This window comes from Rattus norvegicus, chromosome 1 (genome assembly GCF_036323735.1).
Source record: "Rattus norvegicus strain BN/NHsdMcwi chromosome 1, GRCr8, whole genome shotgun sequence".
Taxonomy (NCBI): Eukaryota; Metazoa; Chordata; class Mammalia; order Rodentia; family Muridae; genus Rattus; species Rattus norvegicus.
Genome location: NC_086019.1, coordinates 204,317,540 through 204,338,043, shown reverse-complemented (window position 1 = coordinate 204,338,043; position 20,504 = coordinate 204,317,540). Strand labels below are relative to the sequence as shown.

Here is a 20,504-nt window from a genome sequence, read left to right as displayed (position 1 = left end):
GCCGCTGTGGGCTCATGTTTTCATTTCTCTTGAGTACACACCTAGGTGTTGGTTTGCTGTTTAAACTTTTGAGACAAGGGCAGGCTATAGCAAGGTAGTGTAAGGCCAGAGTTCAATGTCCAGGAACATGTACGTGCACCTCACTAAGGCCAAGTGACCCCACCAATTTGTACTCCCATCACTGAAGTATAATAAGGCAGGAAAGACCAATTATTAGGTACTGATTTATCGATTTATGTAGTGACTTGCGTAAAGCACTGCTTGTTCCCCCGAGTTGGCGAGCATGACTTCAGTTGTTATCGGAAACAGTGAGTCATTGTCCTTACCGACCTGCTGGCAGCCACACAGGCTTCCAAGTGAAATCTTGCTTGTTGCCCACTCCACCTTGTGGCTTTGGAAAATACAAGGCAAGCACAAACTCGACTCAGCACTGAAGCTGAGCTGCTTTCCGTTCACTGCCGACGTCCTCTCTCTTCCACTCTCGTCGATGGCCAAGTGCTCATCCAAAATGATTCCCAAAACACCACCAATGTCCAAGGCTCCAACTTTCCTACACGTTTTCCTACACCCACTGTTGACTTTTTAATTTTTTTCTTATAGTCAACCTTACAAGTATGAAATCGGTCTGATTTGTATTTCCCTAAAGGCTAGTGATATTGAGTATCTTTTAATATCCCTCAAACAATTACATCTTTGTTCAGAGATGTGTGCTCATCCTTTGTTCTTTGCAGTTCGGCTACCTTCCCCTAGTCCCTTGTAAGATTGTATTGTGTTCTTGACACCAGGCTTTTACCAGATCTAAGACTTGCAGAAATTTTTCTATCATCCTGCTTGTGCCTTGTGTCTCAAACTTAATGGTTTCCTTTGAAACAGAAGGTTTTAATTTTGCTAAAGTCCTTGATAGTTGTGGGGGCTATTCTTTTTTTTTTTTTTATTTTTTTCTCCATCTTTATTAACTTGGGTATTTCTCATTTACATTCCGATTGTTATTCCCTTTCCCGGTTTCCGGGCCAACATCCCCCTAACTCCTCCCTCTCCCCTTCTCTGTGGGTGTTCCCCTCCCCACCCTCCCCCCCCATTACCGCCTTCCCCCCAACAATCACATTCACTGGGGGTTCAGTCTTGGCAGGACCAAGGGCTTCCCCTTCCACTGGTGCTCTTACTAGGCTATTCATTGCTACCTATGAGGTCAGAGTCCAGGGTCAGTCCATGTATAGTCTTTAGGTAGTGGCTTAGTCCCTGGAAGCTCTGGTTGCTTGGCATTGTTGTTCATATGGGGTCTCGAGCCCCTTCAAACTCTTTCAGTCCTTTCTCTGATTCCTTCAACAGGGGTCCCATTCTCAGTTCAGTGGTTTGCTGCTGGCATTCTCCTATGTATTGCCATATTCTGGCTGTGTCTCTCAGGAGAGATCTACATCCGGTTCCTGTCAGCCTGCACTTCTTTGTTTCATCCATCTTATCTAGTTTGGTGGCTGTATATGTATGGGCCACATGTGGGGCAGGCTCTGAATGGGTGTTCCTTCTGCCTCTGTTCTAAACTTTGCCTTCCTATTCCCTCCCAAGAGTATTCTTGTTCCCCTTTTAAAGAAGTAGTGAAGCATTCACATTTTGGTCATCCTTCTTGGTTTTCATGTGTTCTGTGCATCTAGGGTAATTCGAGCATTTGGGCTAATAGCCACTTATCAATGAATGCATACCATGTGTGTTTTTCTGTGATTGGGTTACCTCACTCAGGATGATATTTTCCAGTTCTATCAATTTACCTATGAATTTCATAAAATCATTGTTTTTGATAGCTGAGTAATATTCCATTGTGTAGATGTACCACATTTTCTGTATCCATTTCTCTGTTGAAGGGCATCTGGGTCCTTTCCAGCTTCTGCCTATTATAAATAAGGCTGCTATGAACATAGTGGAGCACGTGTCTTTTTTATATGTTGGGGCATCTTTTGGGTATATGCCCAAGAGAGGTATAGCTGGGTCCTCAGGTAGTTCAATGTCCAATTTTCTGAGGAACCTCTAGACTGATTTCCAGAATAGTTGTAACAGTCTACAATCCCACCAACAATGGAGGAGTGTTCCTCTTTCTCCACATCCTCGCCAGCATCTGCTGTCACCTGAGTTTTTGATCTTAGCCATTCTCACTGGTGTGAGGTGAAATCTCAGGGTTGTTTTGATTTGCATTTCCCTTATGACTAAAGATGTTGAACATTTCTTTAGGTGTTTCTCAGCCATTCGGCATTCCTCAGCTGTGAATTCTTTGTTTAGCTCTGAACCCCATTTTTAATAGGGTTATTTGTCTCCCTGCAGTCTAACTTCTGGAGTTCTTTGTATATTTTGGGTATAAGCATGAGGGGGTATTCTTAATTGCCAGTGTGACTACATCTCAGGGAACAACTGTGAGGGATTTTTCTTGACTGGATCATTTGAGAGAGGAAAGCCAGCCTATGTCTGGCCATACTCTCTCATGTAGCCTAGATAAAGAGCACAGAAGAAAGAAACTTTTGCTTTTTGCATGCTCACCCTCATTCTCACTGGCCAGTTTGTATATCCTAATCGTGAGGATTCCCTCACTGATATTAGAACCTGCTTCTTCTGGATTCCAGATACACTGAAGACCAGCTGAGCTCTCCAGCATTATGGACTGAACTATTGGATTCTTGAACTTGCTATCAGGAGACAGAGACCATTGGATTAACTGGGCCAAAGTCTGTATGCCACTCTAATCGTATGTGTACACACACACACACACACACACACACACACACACACACATGTGAACACCGGATCTCATTATATATGGTTGCAAGATACCATGTGGTTTCTGGGGATTGAACTCAGGATTTCTGGAAGAGCATCCAATGCTCCTACCCTCTGAGCCATCTTTCTAGCCCAATATTTACAGTTTTTAAAGCATCCCAGTCAAGCAGAAAACGTGTGTGTGTGTGTGTGTGTGTGTGTGTGTGTGTGTGTGTGTGTGATATTCTATCAGTCCTATTCTTTTAGAGAACCCTGACAAATACAATATTCTCCCTCTTTAGGTGTTTCTTCCTTTGTCCCTCAAGTCAGAGACTAGTAGGCACCTAACCTCAACACCAGCCCTGGGTTGCTGAATAAACTGTGTTCGAGACATTTCATTCTGGATCTACTGTCATGCTTGCTTAGCCTGTGCTAGTACAGAGACCTGGAGCAAAGGTTTGTTGGTGATTTGTTCCTGTTTATGTTCTACTTTGGTCTTGAAATAAAGTTTGCTGACTGTTCTATTCTGGTTTGGATTGTTTTCATTAAAGTAGTGAGAGGCCAAACCTACTCCATCTTGGGACTGGACTCTATCTTAAAAGGAAAAAATTTAAAAAGCCTGAGAACTTGACTTACAGCAGAACCCAAGTTGCACCCACGTAGCAGGAAGGACGCCATGGCTTGTAGTTGGCCAGTGCTACTCTGTAGCTACTTCTTAGCAACAGTAAATCAAGGATTAGCCTGATAGTTTCACCTGTACTTTCAGACCTTCCGTGATTGTATACAGTCTTGCTTCAGAGCACCCTCCTGTCAACTTACAATAGACATTCAGTTAGATACTTGCCAGGATAGACCCACCTCACTTACTTCTTTTTCTTACAAAACCTTGTCCTGCTGAGGGTTCAAGGCTGCTCCATCTTCCCTTCCAGTCCTGCTGAGTCAGGGTTGGGTTGAAGGAGAGCCCAAGCCCAAGCTTGTAATAAAGAGACCCTAACGCTATTACATCGAAAAGGCTCCTTGGTGGTCTTTTGGGGTTCACAGATGCTTCCTGGCACAATAGTAATCAAGTTCGCTTTTGTCTGTAGATTCTGTCCTAGTGTTTGCAGGACCAGGGCAAAAATACAAATAAAGGCTTGATAACACTTGCTCAACACTTTAAAGTTATAATTCAAGATAATTTACGTGAACAAAACATTGGCTTCCTTTTAAATTTATGTGGAAACTTCTGATCTTGTAAAAACAAAGCCTAACCTGGTGTTAGGAAGCTAGTCAGTTGTCATGTAAAGAATGCCTCTGGAACAGGGTATAGTGGCACATGACTTTAATCCAAGCACTTGGAAGGCAGAGGCAAACGGATCTCTGTGAGACCGAGAAACAGCCCGTTCCATAAGGAGAGTTCCGGGTCAGCCAGGGCTATGTAGTTAAAACCCTGCCACAAAACTAAACAAAACCGACTACCACTTTATGCTCTATTGCTATATCTGCAATCGCTCCTTCCAGTAGTCAAGACCGAAAGCACACGGTTATCACGGGGGAAAGGACACAGTCACGTCTCCCAGCCTGGTTTTATAAACTGGGTACCCGCCAAGGGCACACCACCTAAGTGATGCAATTAACAGACTACTCAAAGAACCGCCGCTAAAAGACCTCTGATCTGATCTTCCTCCCTAAGCTGCCCCACCCCGCCCTCTGTATCACCCCGCCCAGGTCACGGGTACATCCCTTTAGCTTCCGTCTCCGTCTGGCTTGGAATCTGGGGCGGAGCAATTCTGCAGGCGGGGCGATTCTGTGGGCGGGACAAATCGTCTCTCCGCCATGGCGGCCCTGCGTGCTCTGCTGCCCAGAGCCTGCAACTCGCTGTTGTCCCCAGTTCGCTGCCCAGAATTCCGGCGCTTCGCCTCGGGTGAGTGCGTACACCGGCGGGGTGCGTCAACCCACGTTGGGCGGATTCACCACTCACAACCTCTGGATGGTCCCTAAACCCAGGCCTGCACGTACCCTCACTTGATCCTGGACTTTCTCTTCTGACTCTTTATCTTTTGTCTGACCCCTACTTCCACAGGCATGCACTCTCAAACACTTGACTCTGAAATATCTGTACCCTGGATTCGAGTATGCATCCTCACACTAAACCCAGATTTCCTACAAGTGACCACTGACTCTAGCTTGGAGTTCCTCCTTTGGAGCGCCCAACTCCACCGCTCGACTGATCCCTACCCAATTTCTTACCTTCCTCCCCGCCCTTCAATCTGACCTTAATCTCACAAACCCAGCCAGATTCTAGGCACCAGAAGTCCTGTCTAATGGGAGGGCCCAGGGTGTAGTGGCAGCTTGTCAACTCTCGAACTTTTATGAGTGTCAGGATCTTTGGCCAGCTGGGAGCATACATGTTGGATATGAAATCCCATGTGTGTAGGTAGCTTTAAGAAAATGTGAAAGTAGGTTAAGCAAGACAGCCTGAGTATTGGGAAAGGTTTGTCCATAGTGCCTCCTGTCTAGTCTCTCTTGTGTTCACAGTCTCTCCAGATCATGTCCTTCAAACCATCCAATCAGCGTATCCCATACTGACACACCCACTTTCCTCCCCAGCCAGCTGAATAGTTCCTCCGTTCTCACTCCTTGGCTGGACTTCCCTGCAGTCATCTAGTGCTCCACTGTTATGGTGAATTCTTGATCATTCCCTGGGGCAAGGGTTCCCCCTGAATCCCAGCCTGGGTTGGCTGTCATGTCCTGGTTCCCCTGAATGACAGGCATCCTACTGTTCAGTAATGCACCTTACACTTGAGTTACTACCGAACGAGTCACCCAGGACACAGACCCTCACTTTCAGGCTTATCTTCCTCACCCTCAGTCTATGGGCTGCACCCCCCACCGCACCCCCCAGTCTGAGTTGCTTGGCCCTCCAGATCTAGAACAAAATGGTGCTTTATACCATCCTCTGTCCCACCAGGCATACTTGCCTTAGCAGGCCTGGGCTCTGTCCGACTCTCACCTGCCAACATGGTCTGGAAAGTACTGGCCTATGGAAGGATGGTGGATGTTCTGTGCTATAGTTTTCTCTTTTTGTTGTTTTTGTTTGTTTGTTTAGACAGTAGCTCACTACGTAGCTCTGGCCTGGAACTGGACCAGGGTAGCCTGGACTAACAAAATAAACCTGCATCTGTTTTCCTGAGTGCTCGGATTAAAGGCATGTGCCACCACCACCGTGCCTGGATAGATCCTAGCCAGAGCTGCAGGCTGAAGCCGTAAGGATGGTACAGATATATACACACACACACACACACACACACACACATATGTGTGTGTGTATATATGTATGTTATATATATGTATATATATATATGTATGTGTATATATGTATGTATATATGGGGGGATATTAAAGTGGCTTATAGGCTGTGGTCTGAGTAGTCCAACTATGGATGTTTCCTGAAAGAAAGGCCAAGGATTCAGTAGTTGAACAGTCCAAGAGACTAGATGTCTCGGCAGGCCCAATCTGGTTTGGGAGTCCAGAAAAGTATTAGCGAGCTGAAGGTCTTAGGTGTATATTGGAATCCTTTTAATCCCAGCACTTGGGAGGCAGAGGCAGGCAGATCTCTGAGTACAGGCCAGACTGGTTTACATAGTGAAATCCAAGACATCCAGAGAAACTTTGTCTCAAAAAACAACAACAACAAAACAAACAAACAAGATTAGATGAACTTGCGGTGGAGAGTAAGGGCAAGCAGTCAAAGCAAAAGCCTCCTTCTTCCTTTCTTCTTCCATGTCCTTTTATGTGGGCTGCCAACAGAAAGTGTGGCCCAGACTTAGGGTTGGGTCGTTTCACCTCAAAAGAGCCATGTAAGAAAATTCTCCACAGGTAGGGCTTGGGTGTTAATTGATTCCCAATTAACCAAGATTAGCCACTGCGGTGCCTTTAATGTCTTTATGATGACACTCTCCTTTGTCCTCTTGACCTAGGTGCTAACTTTCAGTACATCATCACGGAAAAGAAAGGAAAGAATAGCAGCGTGGGGCTGATCCAGTTGAACCGTCCCAAAGCACTCAATGCACTTTGCAATGGACTGATTGAGGAGCTCAACCAAGCACTGGAGACCTTTGAGGAAGATCCCGCTGTGGGCGCCATTGTGCTCACTGGTGGGGAGAAGGCCTTTGCAGGTATGCTGGGCAGCCATGGTTGTAGACAGTAGGGGGTGCTATGATCTATGGGAAGCAGCAAAATGGACCAGTTCCTCTGTGATGCGAGGGGTGCCTTGAGATATACTAAGATGTAAAGTAAGCTGTGTGGAAGCAGGGAGTGTGTTGAACATTCAGGTGTGCTCAGTTCCTTTCTGGTTGCGTAAGTACTGGCCTAAACTGGGCCTCCTCTGAGTATACCGGTCATCCATTGCCTGCCACAGCCCCCAACATTAACTTCTTGGTGAGCTGTTGGTCCATGTATCAGCTGTTCCCACTGTGGCGGGAAGTGCTCCCAAGCCTCAAGCGTAGAATACAGGACTGAGAAGTTCTTTAATGTGTGGTCATTGAAACCTCACTTCTACCTGTAGCCGGAGCTGACATCAAGGAAATGCAGAACCGGACATTTCAGGACTGTTACTCAGGCAAGTTCCTGAGCCACTGGGACCATATCACCCGGATCAAGAAACCGGTCATCGCGGCTGTCAATGGCTATGCTGTAAGTGTCAGCTTCCACAGTCCCCCTGTGCAAGGCAGAAGGACCTGTGCCTTTAAAAGGTCAATAGTGTCTTTTGCTATCTGCTTTGCTTGGTGGAGCCTCATTGGCTAGTTCCCAGATGCGTTAATGAGCTTTTCTGTTTCTTTTTAATTGCTGCAGTGGCTAAACTACTTGTGTGAAGGCTGTGAGTACTCCGTGTGCCCACTAGGGTTCCTGCTTCACGAGGAGTGCAGCACTAGCTTAGCCCATTGAACAGCCATGTGATTATTATACATGCTGATTATTGAATAAAAACCATCCTGGTGGGGGTGGTCAGCCACTCAGATTCATGCCCTTGCCCTCTGTGGCTGACTTGGAGCCACTATGTCAGGCCTTCACCACAAAGTCAAAATTATTTACGGCCTGGCCCTTTGCATAAAAGTCTCCGAGTCCCTGTTAAGCAACATTACCCTTGTATCTATCCTACCACTTAAGTCTAGTTCTGTTCGGCTAGCTTAACATCCGTTATATGACTCTCATGATTTCAGAAAAGGTTTTTGAGCAAATAGAGTGGTTTTCTGCCTGGGCTCCTCTGGTAAAATCCACCTGCTTCTGACTTTTTTTTTCCCCAGCTTGGTGGGGGCTGTGAACTTGCCATGATGTGCGATATCATCTATGCTGGTGAGAAAGCCCAGTTTGGACAGCCAGAAATCCTCCTGGGGACCATCCCAGGTGAGAATGTGCGAGCTGTAACAGGACAAGCCTGGGTCTCGGCCTCATGTTTGCATCCAGTCACAGATGCATGACTTGTCTGCTCGGTTTTCTCTCCACCAACCAACACCTGAAAGACAGCACATGAAGCTCAGCACAGCCTGGGAGCCTCAAGACATGTCCATCTTTTATGGATAGACAGATCCTAAATTCAACAATAGACACACAGAGTTTACTGGCCTGAGCCACAGTGGTTCTTTCCTGACAATGACTCACATACCTTTAAGAGCTTTGTGTGCCAGAAGCTTGGCAGAAAGACGAGCGGACTTGGGTTATAACAAAAACTCTGTCCCATGTGAGTCTAGCTCTGTCCACTCCTATGCCAGTGGCACAGCAGGTCAGGTAGCCTGAGTTCAGCACAGCAGACTGGGGAATTCTAACTCCTGCTGCCTGGGAGAGCCCTGAGATATTGAGGAAGAAATAGCACTGCCCTCCAGGGGCCACTTGTTAGACCTGGCAGGAGGAGATGAACACTCAGAGAAAAGACTTGAACCCCAGGGAAGAGACCACCCTCAGAGGAGGCCTCTTCTGCTCTGAGGGTTGACCTGGCTTGTTCTGAGATTCTGGGCAGTGAGTTGAGTATATTTGTGCAGGCAGACCAGGCTGGGATTCAATCCAGTATGGGCTTTCAGGAACCTTCCAGGATGGTGGGAAAGAAACCAACTTGATTTTTCTTTCTTCCATTTTAATGCTGAGAGGGAAGCCTTGGCCTCATGCAGGCCTCTTCTATCAGAGAGCTGCATCCAAGCCCTGACAAAGGGCCAGCTGAGACCACAAATCTCTCCCTGTAGGTGCAGGGGGCACTCAGAGACTCACCCGAGCAGTCGGCAAATCACTAGCAATGGAGATGGTCCTCACTGGTGACCGAATTTCAGCACAGGATGCCAAGCAAGCAGGTGGGGTATTTGATGTTATGCTCTGGGGAAGAGTTAGGCCTCTTCAGGTGTTCCCTTGGGTAGCTGGCATTGGGGCCCTAAGATTCTGTCTTTGGTTTCATATCTTGAAATATGTTGTGCACGAGAGAGTGGCAACATATGTTCGGGTTAGAAATAATAACAGTATCTCTTCCCACTGCCCTTTAAAGGCTCTTGAAGGCCAGCCCTTTCCCTGCCCTTGCAGTGACCAAAATCCTCTGTTCCATTTGATCCTGTAGACAGCATGGGCAGTGCAACTTAAGAGACCAGTGACTGGAGCCTGGCAGTGGAGAGCACAGAGTCACCCGCCGCTAGGGACAGCCATCCCTTGTTTAGGACCCAGAGAACTGGCCTCTCATTGTCACTGGGTTCTAGAGGAAGTGGACAATGCATGCTATTCAGACTTTTCATGTTTTAGGTCTTGTAAGCAAGATTTTTCCCGTTGAAACACTGGTTGAAGAGGCCATCCAATGTGCAGAAAAGATCGCCAACAATTCCAAGATCATAGTAGCCATGGCGAAAGAATCTGTGAATGCAGGTAGGAGTCTGCTGGGAAGAATCCACAGGACTGCATAGGTGAAGTTACGGGGTTCCAAACTACCCCACCTTGTCTCAGGATTGCAGTTTACCATAGTGTTCTTCCAGGTTTTGGTCAATCAGAGGTCTGATAAGATATTCTGAGTGTCTCTTTATACCTGGAGCCAAGACCAGGCCAGGCCTGAAACATAATGGCACTGTAGTATCGGGCACGGGGAAGATGAAGAATGTAGCCACAGTCCTTGCAGTCAGTGGTCTGTGGTTCCTGAGAAAACTGTCTCTGGGGATCTGGAATGGTTCCCTTCCGAGCCCATGTTCTGGTTATACAAGAGGGCTGTAGCCTGGGGCCTGCAGTAGCATAGCTCATATGAAGGTTTCCATTGGTTCTCTCACCTCAGGAGGCTCGGCTGACTTGCTTTCCTCAGAGCTGCCTCAACCTTTTCTTTCTCCTTCTCTTTAAATGTATTCATTTAGTGATTTCTTTATTTGACATTTTAACTTATTGAGGGGGTACCCCATGGTGCACATGTGGAAGTCAGAGAGTGATTTGAGGAGTCAGTTGTCTCCTTCACCATAGGGGTTCCAGAGATTGAATCCCAGTTGTTGTTAGGCCAGACGACATGGGTCTTTTCCCATTGAGCCACCTGGCTGATCCTGCTGTTTGGATTTTGAGACAGGGTCTCTCTCTATATAACTAAAGCTGCCCTCCAACTCTGGATCCACCTGCCTCAGTCGCTAGGATTGTAGTCATGTATCACCACATCCAGCTTGGGTCTTTTCTTAATATAGTTATGCCATTTAATAACATGTATGTGAATTTATACGCATGTGTATATGTATGTGGGTATGTGTGCCTTTTCATGTGTGGAGGCCAGCAGAGGCCAGCAGATCTCTCAGGGCTGGAGTTACAAGGGTTTGTGGGATGCCTCCTGAATGAAGTTTTTGTGGTTGTTTCAAATTTTTTATTTTTATGTGTGTGTTTGGCCACTATGTATCTGTACATCACATGTGTGCGTGGTGTATTGATGGGCTTTGGACCAGGTGTAAACCTCTCTGTGGAAGAAGCCCGGGGTTCTTTGAGAGAGCACAAATGTTCTTAGCTACTGAATCGTCTCTCCAGTCCCAGGAATGGAGTCTCTCTAATAGTTTATCTCAGCATTTGGAATGGCACTTTGTTTCTGCTCAATATTACATGTAGAGTCATCTTGAGGGAAAAAAAAATGTGACCCAGAAAAATTGTTGCTACCTCCAGAGGGCACACCAGTCTTTCAGGGTTGCTGCTGGCCACGATCAGATGTGTTTAATGTGTTTAATGAACCAGCTTTTTGTGGGAAACACGGGAAGCAACTAAGGCTGCTGGCAAGGTCACAGTGTAGGTCCTCCACAGCAGGGCTCTACGGACGGTGTTCTCCCTGGGGAAAGAAGGGCCCAGCAGTGCTGTCCCACTGCTCAGCATCCTCGTCTGCTCATCCTTTTCTCTGTTTCTGTGTTCAGTTTTACCAGCTACCCCAGGTCCTCGTAGCTCAACAGATTCTGCTATTCGTCCTTTGTTCAGTTCTGGTGCTTTTCTCAGGTCCCTGGACTACTACTAAGGTGTTTGGGAGGCCTAGGAGAACCTGATAGTCTAATGGCTATAACAAAATAGGTCATACACTTGAGAAGTGGGGAGAGCTGGATCAGTCTGGCATGCCAAGCCTGCAGCCATTTCTGTAGGTCACAGTCAGTTCGTCATGAGTACCTCACGTTTGGCACTTCGGTTGGTGACCCCAGGGTTTCTTTTTCAGCCTTTGAAATGACGTTAACAGAAGGAAATAAGCTGGAGAAGAAGCTCTTCTATTCCACCTTTGCCACTGTGAGTAAAACACATTCTGTTTAAGATTCAAGTCTGTGCCCATCGCAGATGCTGCTGGGACTCTCTTACTGCAAAAAGGCCCTGTGAATTACACCACTCAGCACCAGCTCCTGTGTTTAAAGTGGATTTGTAGCTGGCCACAGTAGTCCTAGAACTTTGGAGCCTGGGCCCAGGATAATTGCTTGAGCCCAAACGTTTGAAACCAGCCTGTGCAACACAGAGAAACCGTCTCTAAATAGTATTTATCTCGTTGCATACGTGTTGCCTGCATGTATGTAAATACACTGTATGTATGTCGGTGCCTGCAGAGTCCAGAAAAGGGAGCAGAATACCTTGGAACTGAAGTTACAGACCGTTGTGTAAGCCACTATTTAAGTGTTGGAAGCCAAACCCAGATCCTATTCAAGAGTAGCAAGCGCTTTTGGCTGCTGAGCCATCTCCAACCACTGCCACCTAATTCTTAAATTTTACTTTGTTTGTTTCAGACAGTCTCATTATGTAGCCCTAGCTGGTCTGGAACTCACTATGTAGACTAGGCTGGCCTCAAATTCATAGAGATCTGTCAGCCCCAGCCTCCTGAGTGCTGAGATCAAATGAGTGTGCCACCATGCTTGAGTACAATTCACCTCTTATCAGAAGCTCACATCTAGGCGTTTTAAAGAATATTCTGATGGTCAGTCAGAGGTATTACCACTGACCATTGTACCACTGCCCAGTGCTCAGTGTTTTATAAAAGAAACATTTAAGGAGCTGGAGAGATGGCTTAGCATATACCATATATCCAGCATATATCCAAAGGACCTGAGTTCACTTCCCAGCACCCACAATCATCTGATACCTCACTTATGATCTCTGTGTTACACACACACACACACTTAAAAATAAAAATATTTCAAATGGTTTGAGCCTCTAAGGAAGAAGTGAAGGTGTTTGCACGTAGTGTGTTTACAGGCTAAGGAAGGGGCAGGTGTAAATCAGGGTTCTGTTGCTGTCCTACAGCTCTATGAGAGATTCCCAACTTAGACCCTACCAGATCTGTAGGTGCTGTGAGCATGAGTTTCTGGTACTCGTGTTACCACTCCTGATTGACTGTTAGTGGAGAATCCCATCTTCCATGGGCCCACTGCAGAATCACCGTCTTGTTGATGAGCTCAGAAAGCAGGCGAGGAGGGAGTCATGAGAGCACCTTGGAGATGCAGGCAGTCAACAGAGGGCCTCTAGGAAGGTTCAAACTTCACCTCTCTTCTTCCTTTCCTGCCAGGATGACCGGAGAGAAGGGATGTCTGCCTTTGTGGAGAAAAGGAAGGCCAACTTCAAAGACCACTGAGAGCTGGCAGCCATACCTTTCTCCACCCTGGAGAGGAAAGCTCAGCCTGTCAGAGGGTAGTAGTGTCTGCCACAGTTCCTACCGAAGGCTTCAAGGCTGTGGCCACAGCTTGGGTACTCCTGGTGTGGCCTGCAACCTTCACCAGTTGTTGGAAGTCGGTCTCTCACAGTTTTCTAAATCAGAAATCTGGGAAGCTTTCAGGGTGTCTTGATTTGTTTAACTTCACTCTAAAGGCAGGGCACGCTTGGGCCAGCCACTTCCCTGTGCACTATCTGCAGTGCATAGCTCAAGATGTGAGCTTCAAGAGGGAAGTGGCCCTGCCTGCTGATTCCAAGCACGAGAATTCAATGAAAGTAACTCCTTCGGTTTAGTTTCGACTCGCCTGTAGTTGTCTCTCTAGAGGGTCAATATGTTTTTTAATTATTATTGCTATGATTTTCTTATGGGTAGGGTTTTGCTGTGTATCCCTGGCTGCCTGGAAGTTACTGTATAGACCAGGTTGACCTTGAATTCACAGAGATCAACCAGCCTCTGCTTCCCAAGTATTGGGATTAAAGGTATATGCTACCACACCATGACTGTTTGTGTGTTTTTAACTTCACCATCTTTTTTTTTAAAGATTTATTTGTCTTATGTATACTATATACTATACACTGTAGCTGTCTTCAGACACACCAAAAGAGGGTATCAGAGGATGTCATTATAGATGGTTATGAGCCACCATGTGGTTGCTGGGAATTGAACTCAGGACCTCTGGAAGAACAGTTAGTAGTCTTAACTGCTGAGCCATCTCTCCAGCCCCTTAACTTCACCATCTTAACCATTTATAAGGTATCAACACTCTCACATCAATGTGTGTCCATCCTCACACATCAGACTCCAGGACTCTGGTCTCCAGACCTTCATCTTCTCAAACTAAAACTGTCCCCATTAGACCCTGACTCCTGACCACACTTCACAGCCTCTGGGACCAACCCTTTTACTTTCTATGAGAATGGGATGGCTCAGGTACCTCTTGAGTGGAATTAGAATAACTGTTATGATGTGTTGTTATGACCCTTGTACAATGCAATGCACAGTATCCTCCTGCCCCCTCCATGCACCTATGTCAAAATCTAACCCCAGGTTGGTGGTCTTAAAGTGCTAAAAGTCGGGTGGGACTCATGAGTGGATTTGTGAGGCCCAGAGGGAACTCCTGCAGCCCTTTTCCTATGGAGATGGAATGAGAAGGCATGAGGAAGGGCCAGGACGCCTGTCTCCACCAGACAGCAGATCTACCTTGCTTTGACTTCCTGCCCCAGAACTGTAAGAAGTTAAGCCATTGAGTTGTAGCATGTCAGAAGCCTAAGCATAGACAGATATCCTCTGAGTTCATTCGTGCTGTAGTAGCTGTGTTGAAAGATACTTACTTTTGAACTCATCTCAATAGATGCTCAATATGTATTTGTCTTGAACTCCTGAGTGTAAGCAGCCCTGTTCCCACCTTCCAGATAACTATCACCCAACCAAAGCTCCTATTCTAGGAGCCTCAGGGCCTTTCTTCTGGTAAAGCCCGCTTTCCCCTAGAAGTGAGCATTGGATTTCCTCAGACTATAGTTATAGACAGTTGTGAGCCACCACTTGGATGATAGGGATCAAACCTGGGTCCCTTGAAAGAGCAGCTAGTGCTCTTAGCCATTGAGCCATCTCTACGGCCCCAGTGTTCACTTATTAAAGCTGGGCACACAAGGAAGTATGTGTTAGCCATTGATGGACATACTGAGTAGAATAAGCAAAGGAGGCAGCCACCCCATAGGGGAAACCTTGAAATTGACATCTTCCAATCATTGGTTGGTTGTTTTATTTTGTTCTCTTAAAATAGGCTTTTTAAAAAAATGCCGTTTCCTCATTCGTCCCTGTGTACCACATGTGTGTCTGGTGCCTCAGAGGCCAGAAAAGAGCTGTGAATCCCTTGGAACTGAAGTTACAGATGGTTGTTAGCCATCAACTCCAAGTCCTGGGAAGGTCACCCACTGAGCCATCTTCCAGCCCCTCATTGGTTTAATTTTTATGTGTTCACTGCACATATCTCAATCATTTGATTCTGAAAAGTGGAACAGTGTTTAATATGTCTCGTGGCAGATTTTGACTCAACCCTGGGTCAAGCACAGCACACCCAGACCTGTGTGTGCTAGCTGTGCCCTTAGCAGGAGAGGAACCCACCCAGAGCCGTCAGCTTTTTTTTTTTTTTTTGGTTCTTTTTTTCCGGAGCTAGGGACCGAACCCAGGGCCTTGCGCTTCCTAGGTAAGCGCTCTACCACTGAGCTAAATCCCCAAGCCGTCAGCTTTTACTGGCTCCTAGCTATAGAGAGTTCAAGAACATTTGGTGTATGCAAACTGCCCTAAGAAGAAGCTCTCCCATACCATGGTGAAGCTCTCGGCTACTTAAAACTGTTTGGGGAGTTGGGGATTTAGGTCAGTGGTAGAGCGCTTGCCTAGCAAGCGCAAGGCCCTGGGTTCGGTCCTCAGCTCCGGGGGAGGGGGGGGGGGAGGAAAAAAAACTTGTTTGGTCTCTGGCCCCAGTACAATCTGGGTTTTTTGATTCGGTTTGCCTCTATACTGGCTTGCCTCCTGGACTAGTCCTAATCCCTGGAAGCCACTCACACAGTGAAGCAGAAAGTGTTCCCCTTACCTCTCACACTTTATCCATCACTGCCACCAAGTTGGGCAACAGTAGCCATAGCAGAGCCATCTGGACTAGGGCACCAGAGATCCTAGGACCAAGGCCTGTTTTCGCGGGTGCTTCTCAGGCACTTTTCTGCTTCCCACACAAATTTATTTTCTGAACGTTCTCCCAATCTGCCTGGCCTCACCTCAGAGTTTTGCACGTCACCCTAGAGGCAAGGGCCAACTCACACAGGTAGTTAGTTATCCAGCTGTTGGGCGGCTCCTCTGGCCCCGCCCCCATCATGTGGCCCCGCCCCGCTGACGGCTCGGCCCTCCACCGATTCTGCAGCCATGGTTGTGCTCAAGGGCATCCCGACGGTGCTGTCTCCTGAGCTGTTGTTCGCGCTTGCGCGGATGGGGCACGGAGACGAGATTGGTGAGCATGTAGAGAGTTGGCAGTGCAGCCCTCTGAGGTGCGATTCACGCAGGAGCCCTTGACCCGCCGCGGTCAGGAAAAGCTGGGGACAATGCTGCAGTCATCTTGCCCTTCGGAGCAGGAAGCTATCCAGCTGCTTGAGGAAAGAGCTGAGCTGAGGCCTGCTGATTGGACCAGGCCATAGAACTGTGAAAAGGGCAAACCAGGTTACAAGTTCAGCAGGGGAGACGGGGTGAGGCGGGGCGGGGGCGGGGTTACGGGGGGGGGCGTCCAGACCTCCCACGTGGTCTCCCAGGCTATGCCCTCCTCCCTCAGGTCTGCGGATTTCTTGATCCCTGGCCTGGTGCCCTAAGGCAAGGTGGGGACAGCACAAAGACTGGAGTGTAACTATTGATTGGTTACTCCTCCCAGACACTGGTTTCATTCACAGTTTCCTGTTTTTAATCCTTCTGGAGTGAGAGAAATATACTGGCCTGGCATGTGGACATCCCAGATGGTGGGTTGTGCTGATACACAGGGATGTGTGGCTTTGAGATATGTGTGGCTATGTGAGGTGACCATCTGAGAGGGAGAACTGCACTGATTCGAGCCCATCTTTCCCCTTTCTGTCTTTTCAGTCCTTGCAGATGCGAACTTCCCTACGTCCTCCATCTGCCAGTGTGGGCCTATAGAGATTCGAGCAGACGGTGAGCACCATAGAGCTAGGGTGGAAACAGTACTCGTTCTGTGGCCTCTCTGTCCTGGCCCCTCATTCCTGTTGGCTGGTTGCTTAAATTTTGTGGTCCGAAAAGGAAAGTTTTAGACAGGTGGGGTTACAGGTCATGGTAAGAGCAGTACCCTGAACCCGGCTCTGCCTTCCTAGGCCTGGACATCCCACAGCTCCTGGAGGCTGTGCTGAAGCTCCTGCCGCTGGACACCTATGTGGAAAGCCCGGTGAGGACCAAAGGCTGTGCTACTGGTCTGGGCCTCAGTTTCCTCTTTGCTAGACTTCATATGGCTATATTTCCCAAAAAGCCCCCAACCCTCAGAGGAGCCAGGGAGGTGTCTGAGGCTGCAGAGCTGACCCCTGTCTCCCCTAGGCTGCTGTCATGGACCTAGTGCCCAGTGACAAGGAGAAGGGCCTGCAGACCCCGATATGGGACCATTATGAATACCTTCTCCTCAAAGCTGACTGTAAGGTGAGTGCACCCCCAACCATAGGACCCTCTGTCTCCTGGCAGCTCAGCTCTGAGAGGGTGAATCATGAGAGTGGACAAGGAAGAGGTGTGTCTGAGCCCTGTGGCCAGCTTCCTCTCTTCCCAAGCCTCTTTCTCCCAGAATCCTGACCTATCTGCTTTGGAGTTGGTCCAAGGATTGTGGGCTCCATGTTGGGGTCCCCTCTAACCTCCTCTACATATGCATCTTCACCCTAAACCTTTGCCACCTCACTCTTGCTAAGGTCTGTTTGTCATACAGCCCACATCCCTACCTGGCAGGGGAAACACTTATTTTCTTAAAGGAGACATTAGGTCTGAGCAGGGCCCCTTGAGTACTTTTGTCCTAGGCAGGAGACTTCCAAGGCAGTTTAAACGGTATAGAGAAATGGTTCTCAACTTGTGGGTCGCAACCTCCAAAGACAAAAATACAGATATTTATGTGATAATTTGTAACAGTACAAAATTACAGTTATAAAATAGTAATGGAAATAATATGGTTAGGGGCCACCTCAACATTAGGAATTAAAGAGTAGTCACAACATTAGGAAGCGTCTTAGGGTTTTACTACTGTGAACAGACACCGTGACCAAGGCAACGTTTATAAGGACAATGTTTAATTGGGGCTGGATTACAGGTTCAGAAGTTCAGTCCATTATCATCAAGGTAGGAGCATGGCAGCATCTAAACAGGCATGGTGGTGCAGGCAGAGCTGAGAGTTCTACATCTTCATCTGAAGGCTGCTAGTGGAAGACTGACTTCTAGGGAGCTAGGATAAGGGTCTTAAAGCCCATGCCCAAAGTGACACACCTACTCCAACAAGGCCACCCCTCCTAATAGTTCACTCCCAGGGCCAAGCATATTCAAACCATGACAGGAAGGTTGAGAATCACTGATCTAAAGGCTTGCTGAGTTGAGTCCATACCCAACAGACACCTTGCCCTTCACGGGCTCAGACAGGGATTTAATAGATGCCCCTTATCTCTGGTTCCCTGAAACACCCGCATCAGGAGAACCTCAGAGGATTGGAGCCTAGAAGACCAGGGTTCCATTGCTGCTGCTGCCTCCTGACTACCTCCTGATAGGGACTCAGATCAGGAGTCCACCTAGAGGACAAGGTCCCTCCAACTGCTATTTTGTCTTCCAGAAAGCCCTGAGGAAGATAGAGAGATTTGAATTTTATGAACGTGCAAAAAAGGCATTTGCTGTTGTTGCCACCGGGTGAGTGTCTGCTGCAGCCAGGTCTCTTATTCGGGTCCCTGGGAACTGCCCTACTTCTGCTTTGCCCGTGAAGGCTGGAGGGATTTGGGCGTCAGAGTCCCTGGACGTTGCTGAGCAGGAGAAATAAGAGCAGAAAGGGATCTGTTTTTTCTGAGTGCAAAGTTGGACTCTCAGCACCCTGACCCTCCTGCAGGGAGATGGCACTCTATGGAAACATCATCCTCAAGAAGGGAACTCTTGACCTCGGACCCTCATAGAGACCACTGCGGGCTGATGGCTGGCTATGCCTGAACCCAATCAGCACAGCTTCCCATGGCAGCAACCAGACCTGGACATCAGCCTCGGGTTCAAGAAGATGGCAGATCCTAAGAGACTCTGCTGACCCTGACAGATTCCCTCCTTCCACGATTTGTGAAATCAATGGGGGAGGGAGAACAGTCATTGTCTGATCTTTAAAGGTTTTGTACTCGTAAACTTGTCTTGTGGTGAGCTCCATGGATGCCACTAGCTCCCAAGTAAACATCCTCTACCCATCCTTGATAAATCCTCAGTCAGAAAATCCACATGGAAGTGAAGCGTGGGGCTGGTGTGAGGGCTGGGAGCTGGGCAGGAGCTAAGCCTGGGTAGGAACCTGGGAGCTGGATTGGGTCTGTGGCTATGGCCTGGGCCTAGGCCAAGGGCTAGGCTAGTAGTTGACGTTGGGTAAAGTGCACAGCAGGGGACTGGAGCTGGTTGCACTGGATGCTTGTATCGGGTGGGAGCTTCTGCATTACCCAATTGGAATGCAGTACACACTGGGTCTTTTTTTTTTTTTTTTTTTTTTTTTTTGGTTCTTTTTTTCGGAGCTGGGGACCGAACCCAGGGCCTTGCGCTTCCTAGGCAAGCGCTCTACCACTGAGCTAAATCCCCAGCCCCCACACTGGGTCTTTATTAGGGCTAATCTCTGAGCTCCAAGCCAGAGGTCAAGTTGATAGAGCTGGGCTGGATATCTTAGATAGAAGGGCTCTGACACTCAGAGGTGATCTGTCACTCAGAGATGAATGCTCAGCTGCTAGGGAACGTATACTGTCCTCTCTGGTCTCGGGGTCAGAGGTCTGGGTATGGGCTGATGTTTGGTAAGTTCAGCACCTACTACCTGTGCTATGTTAGGCCCAGGAGCTCAGACGCAACCTGGTTGCTCCCAGCCTTGAACCCTCAGTTGTCCCACGAGGTAAAGGAACAGCTGGGGCTCAGTGTAGACAGAAATAGGAAGAGGGGAGGAACCTAGGCAGTCAGCAAACAGGTTCCCTACTGAGTGCTTGGGCTGCATCTCCAGCCCTTGTCTGCAGACTGTTGGGGAATGTTCGGAGTGGCTTTGCCTGTACTTGCCAAAAGGGGCAAACAACAGTCCAGCGAGTGAGTGGACAGGCCCTTCGGTGCAGTTAGTGTTCTTGTCCCTCCAGCCCCAGTTACGTCCTTTAGGAGGAAATAGCCACAGAGGTTCCTGGCTCAGGCAAAGCTAGAAAGAAACCTGGCCACAGTCACCATCCTGGACCAGTAGATGCTTTTGGTGCCAGTCACACACCAGCATCTTGGAATACCAGCATCTGCAGGTCCTCTACTTAGATTCAAGGAATGGGAAGGTGAGACAGCTCAGATTTTGATGGTGGGTCCGACCTTACGGGCACTGGACAGAGTGCTCCACAGGGCCCTGCTTCCAGACCACTTGTGCCTGGATTATTTTAACGGTCTCTGGCCCTCTCTAACTTGATGGAGAAATGACGCTGAGAGGTTTGATCATAATCTGCGTTACCAACTCTGTTCAATTGAGAATTGCCTGGGAAATTAGTAAAGCATCTTGGAGTAGATTAGAGGTACTCACAGGATTACCTATGCAGGAGAAGACATGCCCTGAATGTTTCCAGGACTAGCCTAGAGGTCACATGTGCTAACAGGAAAAAGGAGAACAGTTGTGATGCCCTTCTGTGGAATCTGGTGCTACCACGTATGGGCCACGGATAGATTCATCTAGATCCTTAGCAGGATGACAGGTGGGGTTACTCTGAGATGAAGGCTATACCTTGAGGTCACTGTCAGCCTTGCAGTTCATCCTAGACCCTGGGCTTATCTGCAAGATGGAGTGTTGGACTGTAATGTGGCGGTGCTAGATTTGTCTATAATGTGGACTCATCTGCAGTGTGGAAGCAATGGGCTCAAGTAGTATGAAGGCCCCAGA

At 47.9% G+C, this 20,504-nt stretch overlaps 2 protein-coding genes across 2 annotated transcripts; both read left to right on the top strand.

Moving 5' to 3' along the window:
- The first annotated feature begins 4,537 nt into the window (after nt 1-4,537).
- Echs1 (enoyl-CoA hydratase, short chain 1) lies at nt 4,538-13,365 on the top strand. The gene is made up of 8 exons (NM_078623.2): nt 4,538-4,642; nt 6,699-6,896; nt 7,286-7,413; nt 8,025-8,124; nt 8,955-9,059; nt 9,496-9,615; nt 11,399-11,466; nt 12,728-13,365. Exons 1-8 carry the CDS (start codon nt 4,555-4,557, stop codon nt 12,791-12,793), a joined length of 873 nt encoding a protein of 290 aa, NP_511178.1. The 5' UTR covers nt 4,538-4,554; the 3' UTR covers nt 12,794-13,365.
- Nucleotides 13,366-15,353: 1,988 nt separating this feature from the next.
- On the top strand, nt 15,354-19,864 carry Fuom (fucose mutarotase). The gene is made up of 6 exons (NM_001106310.1): nt 15,354-15,875; nt 16,493-16,561; nt 16,738-16,808; nt 16,955-17,053; nt 18,216-18,289; nt 18,483-19,864. The coding sequence occupies exons 1-6, from the start codon at nt 15,791-15,793 to the stop codon at nt 18,544-18,546; spliced, it is 462 nt and encodes a 153-aa protein (NP_001099780.1). The 5' UTR covers nt 15,354-15,790; the 3' UTR covers nt 18,547-19,864.
- Nucleotides 19,865-20,504: the final 640 nt, after the last annotated feature.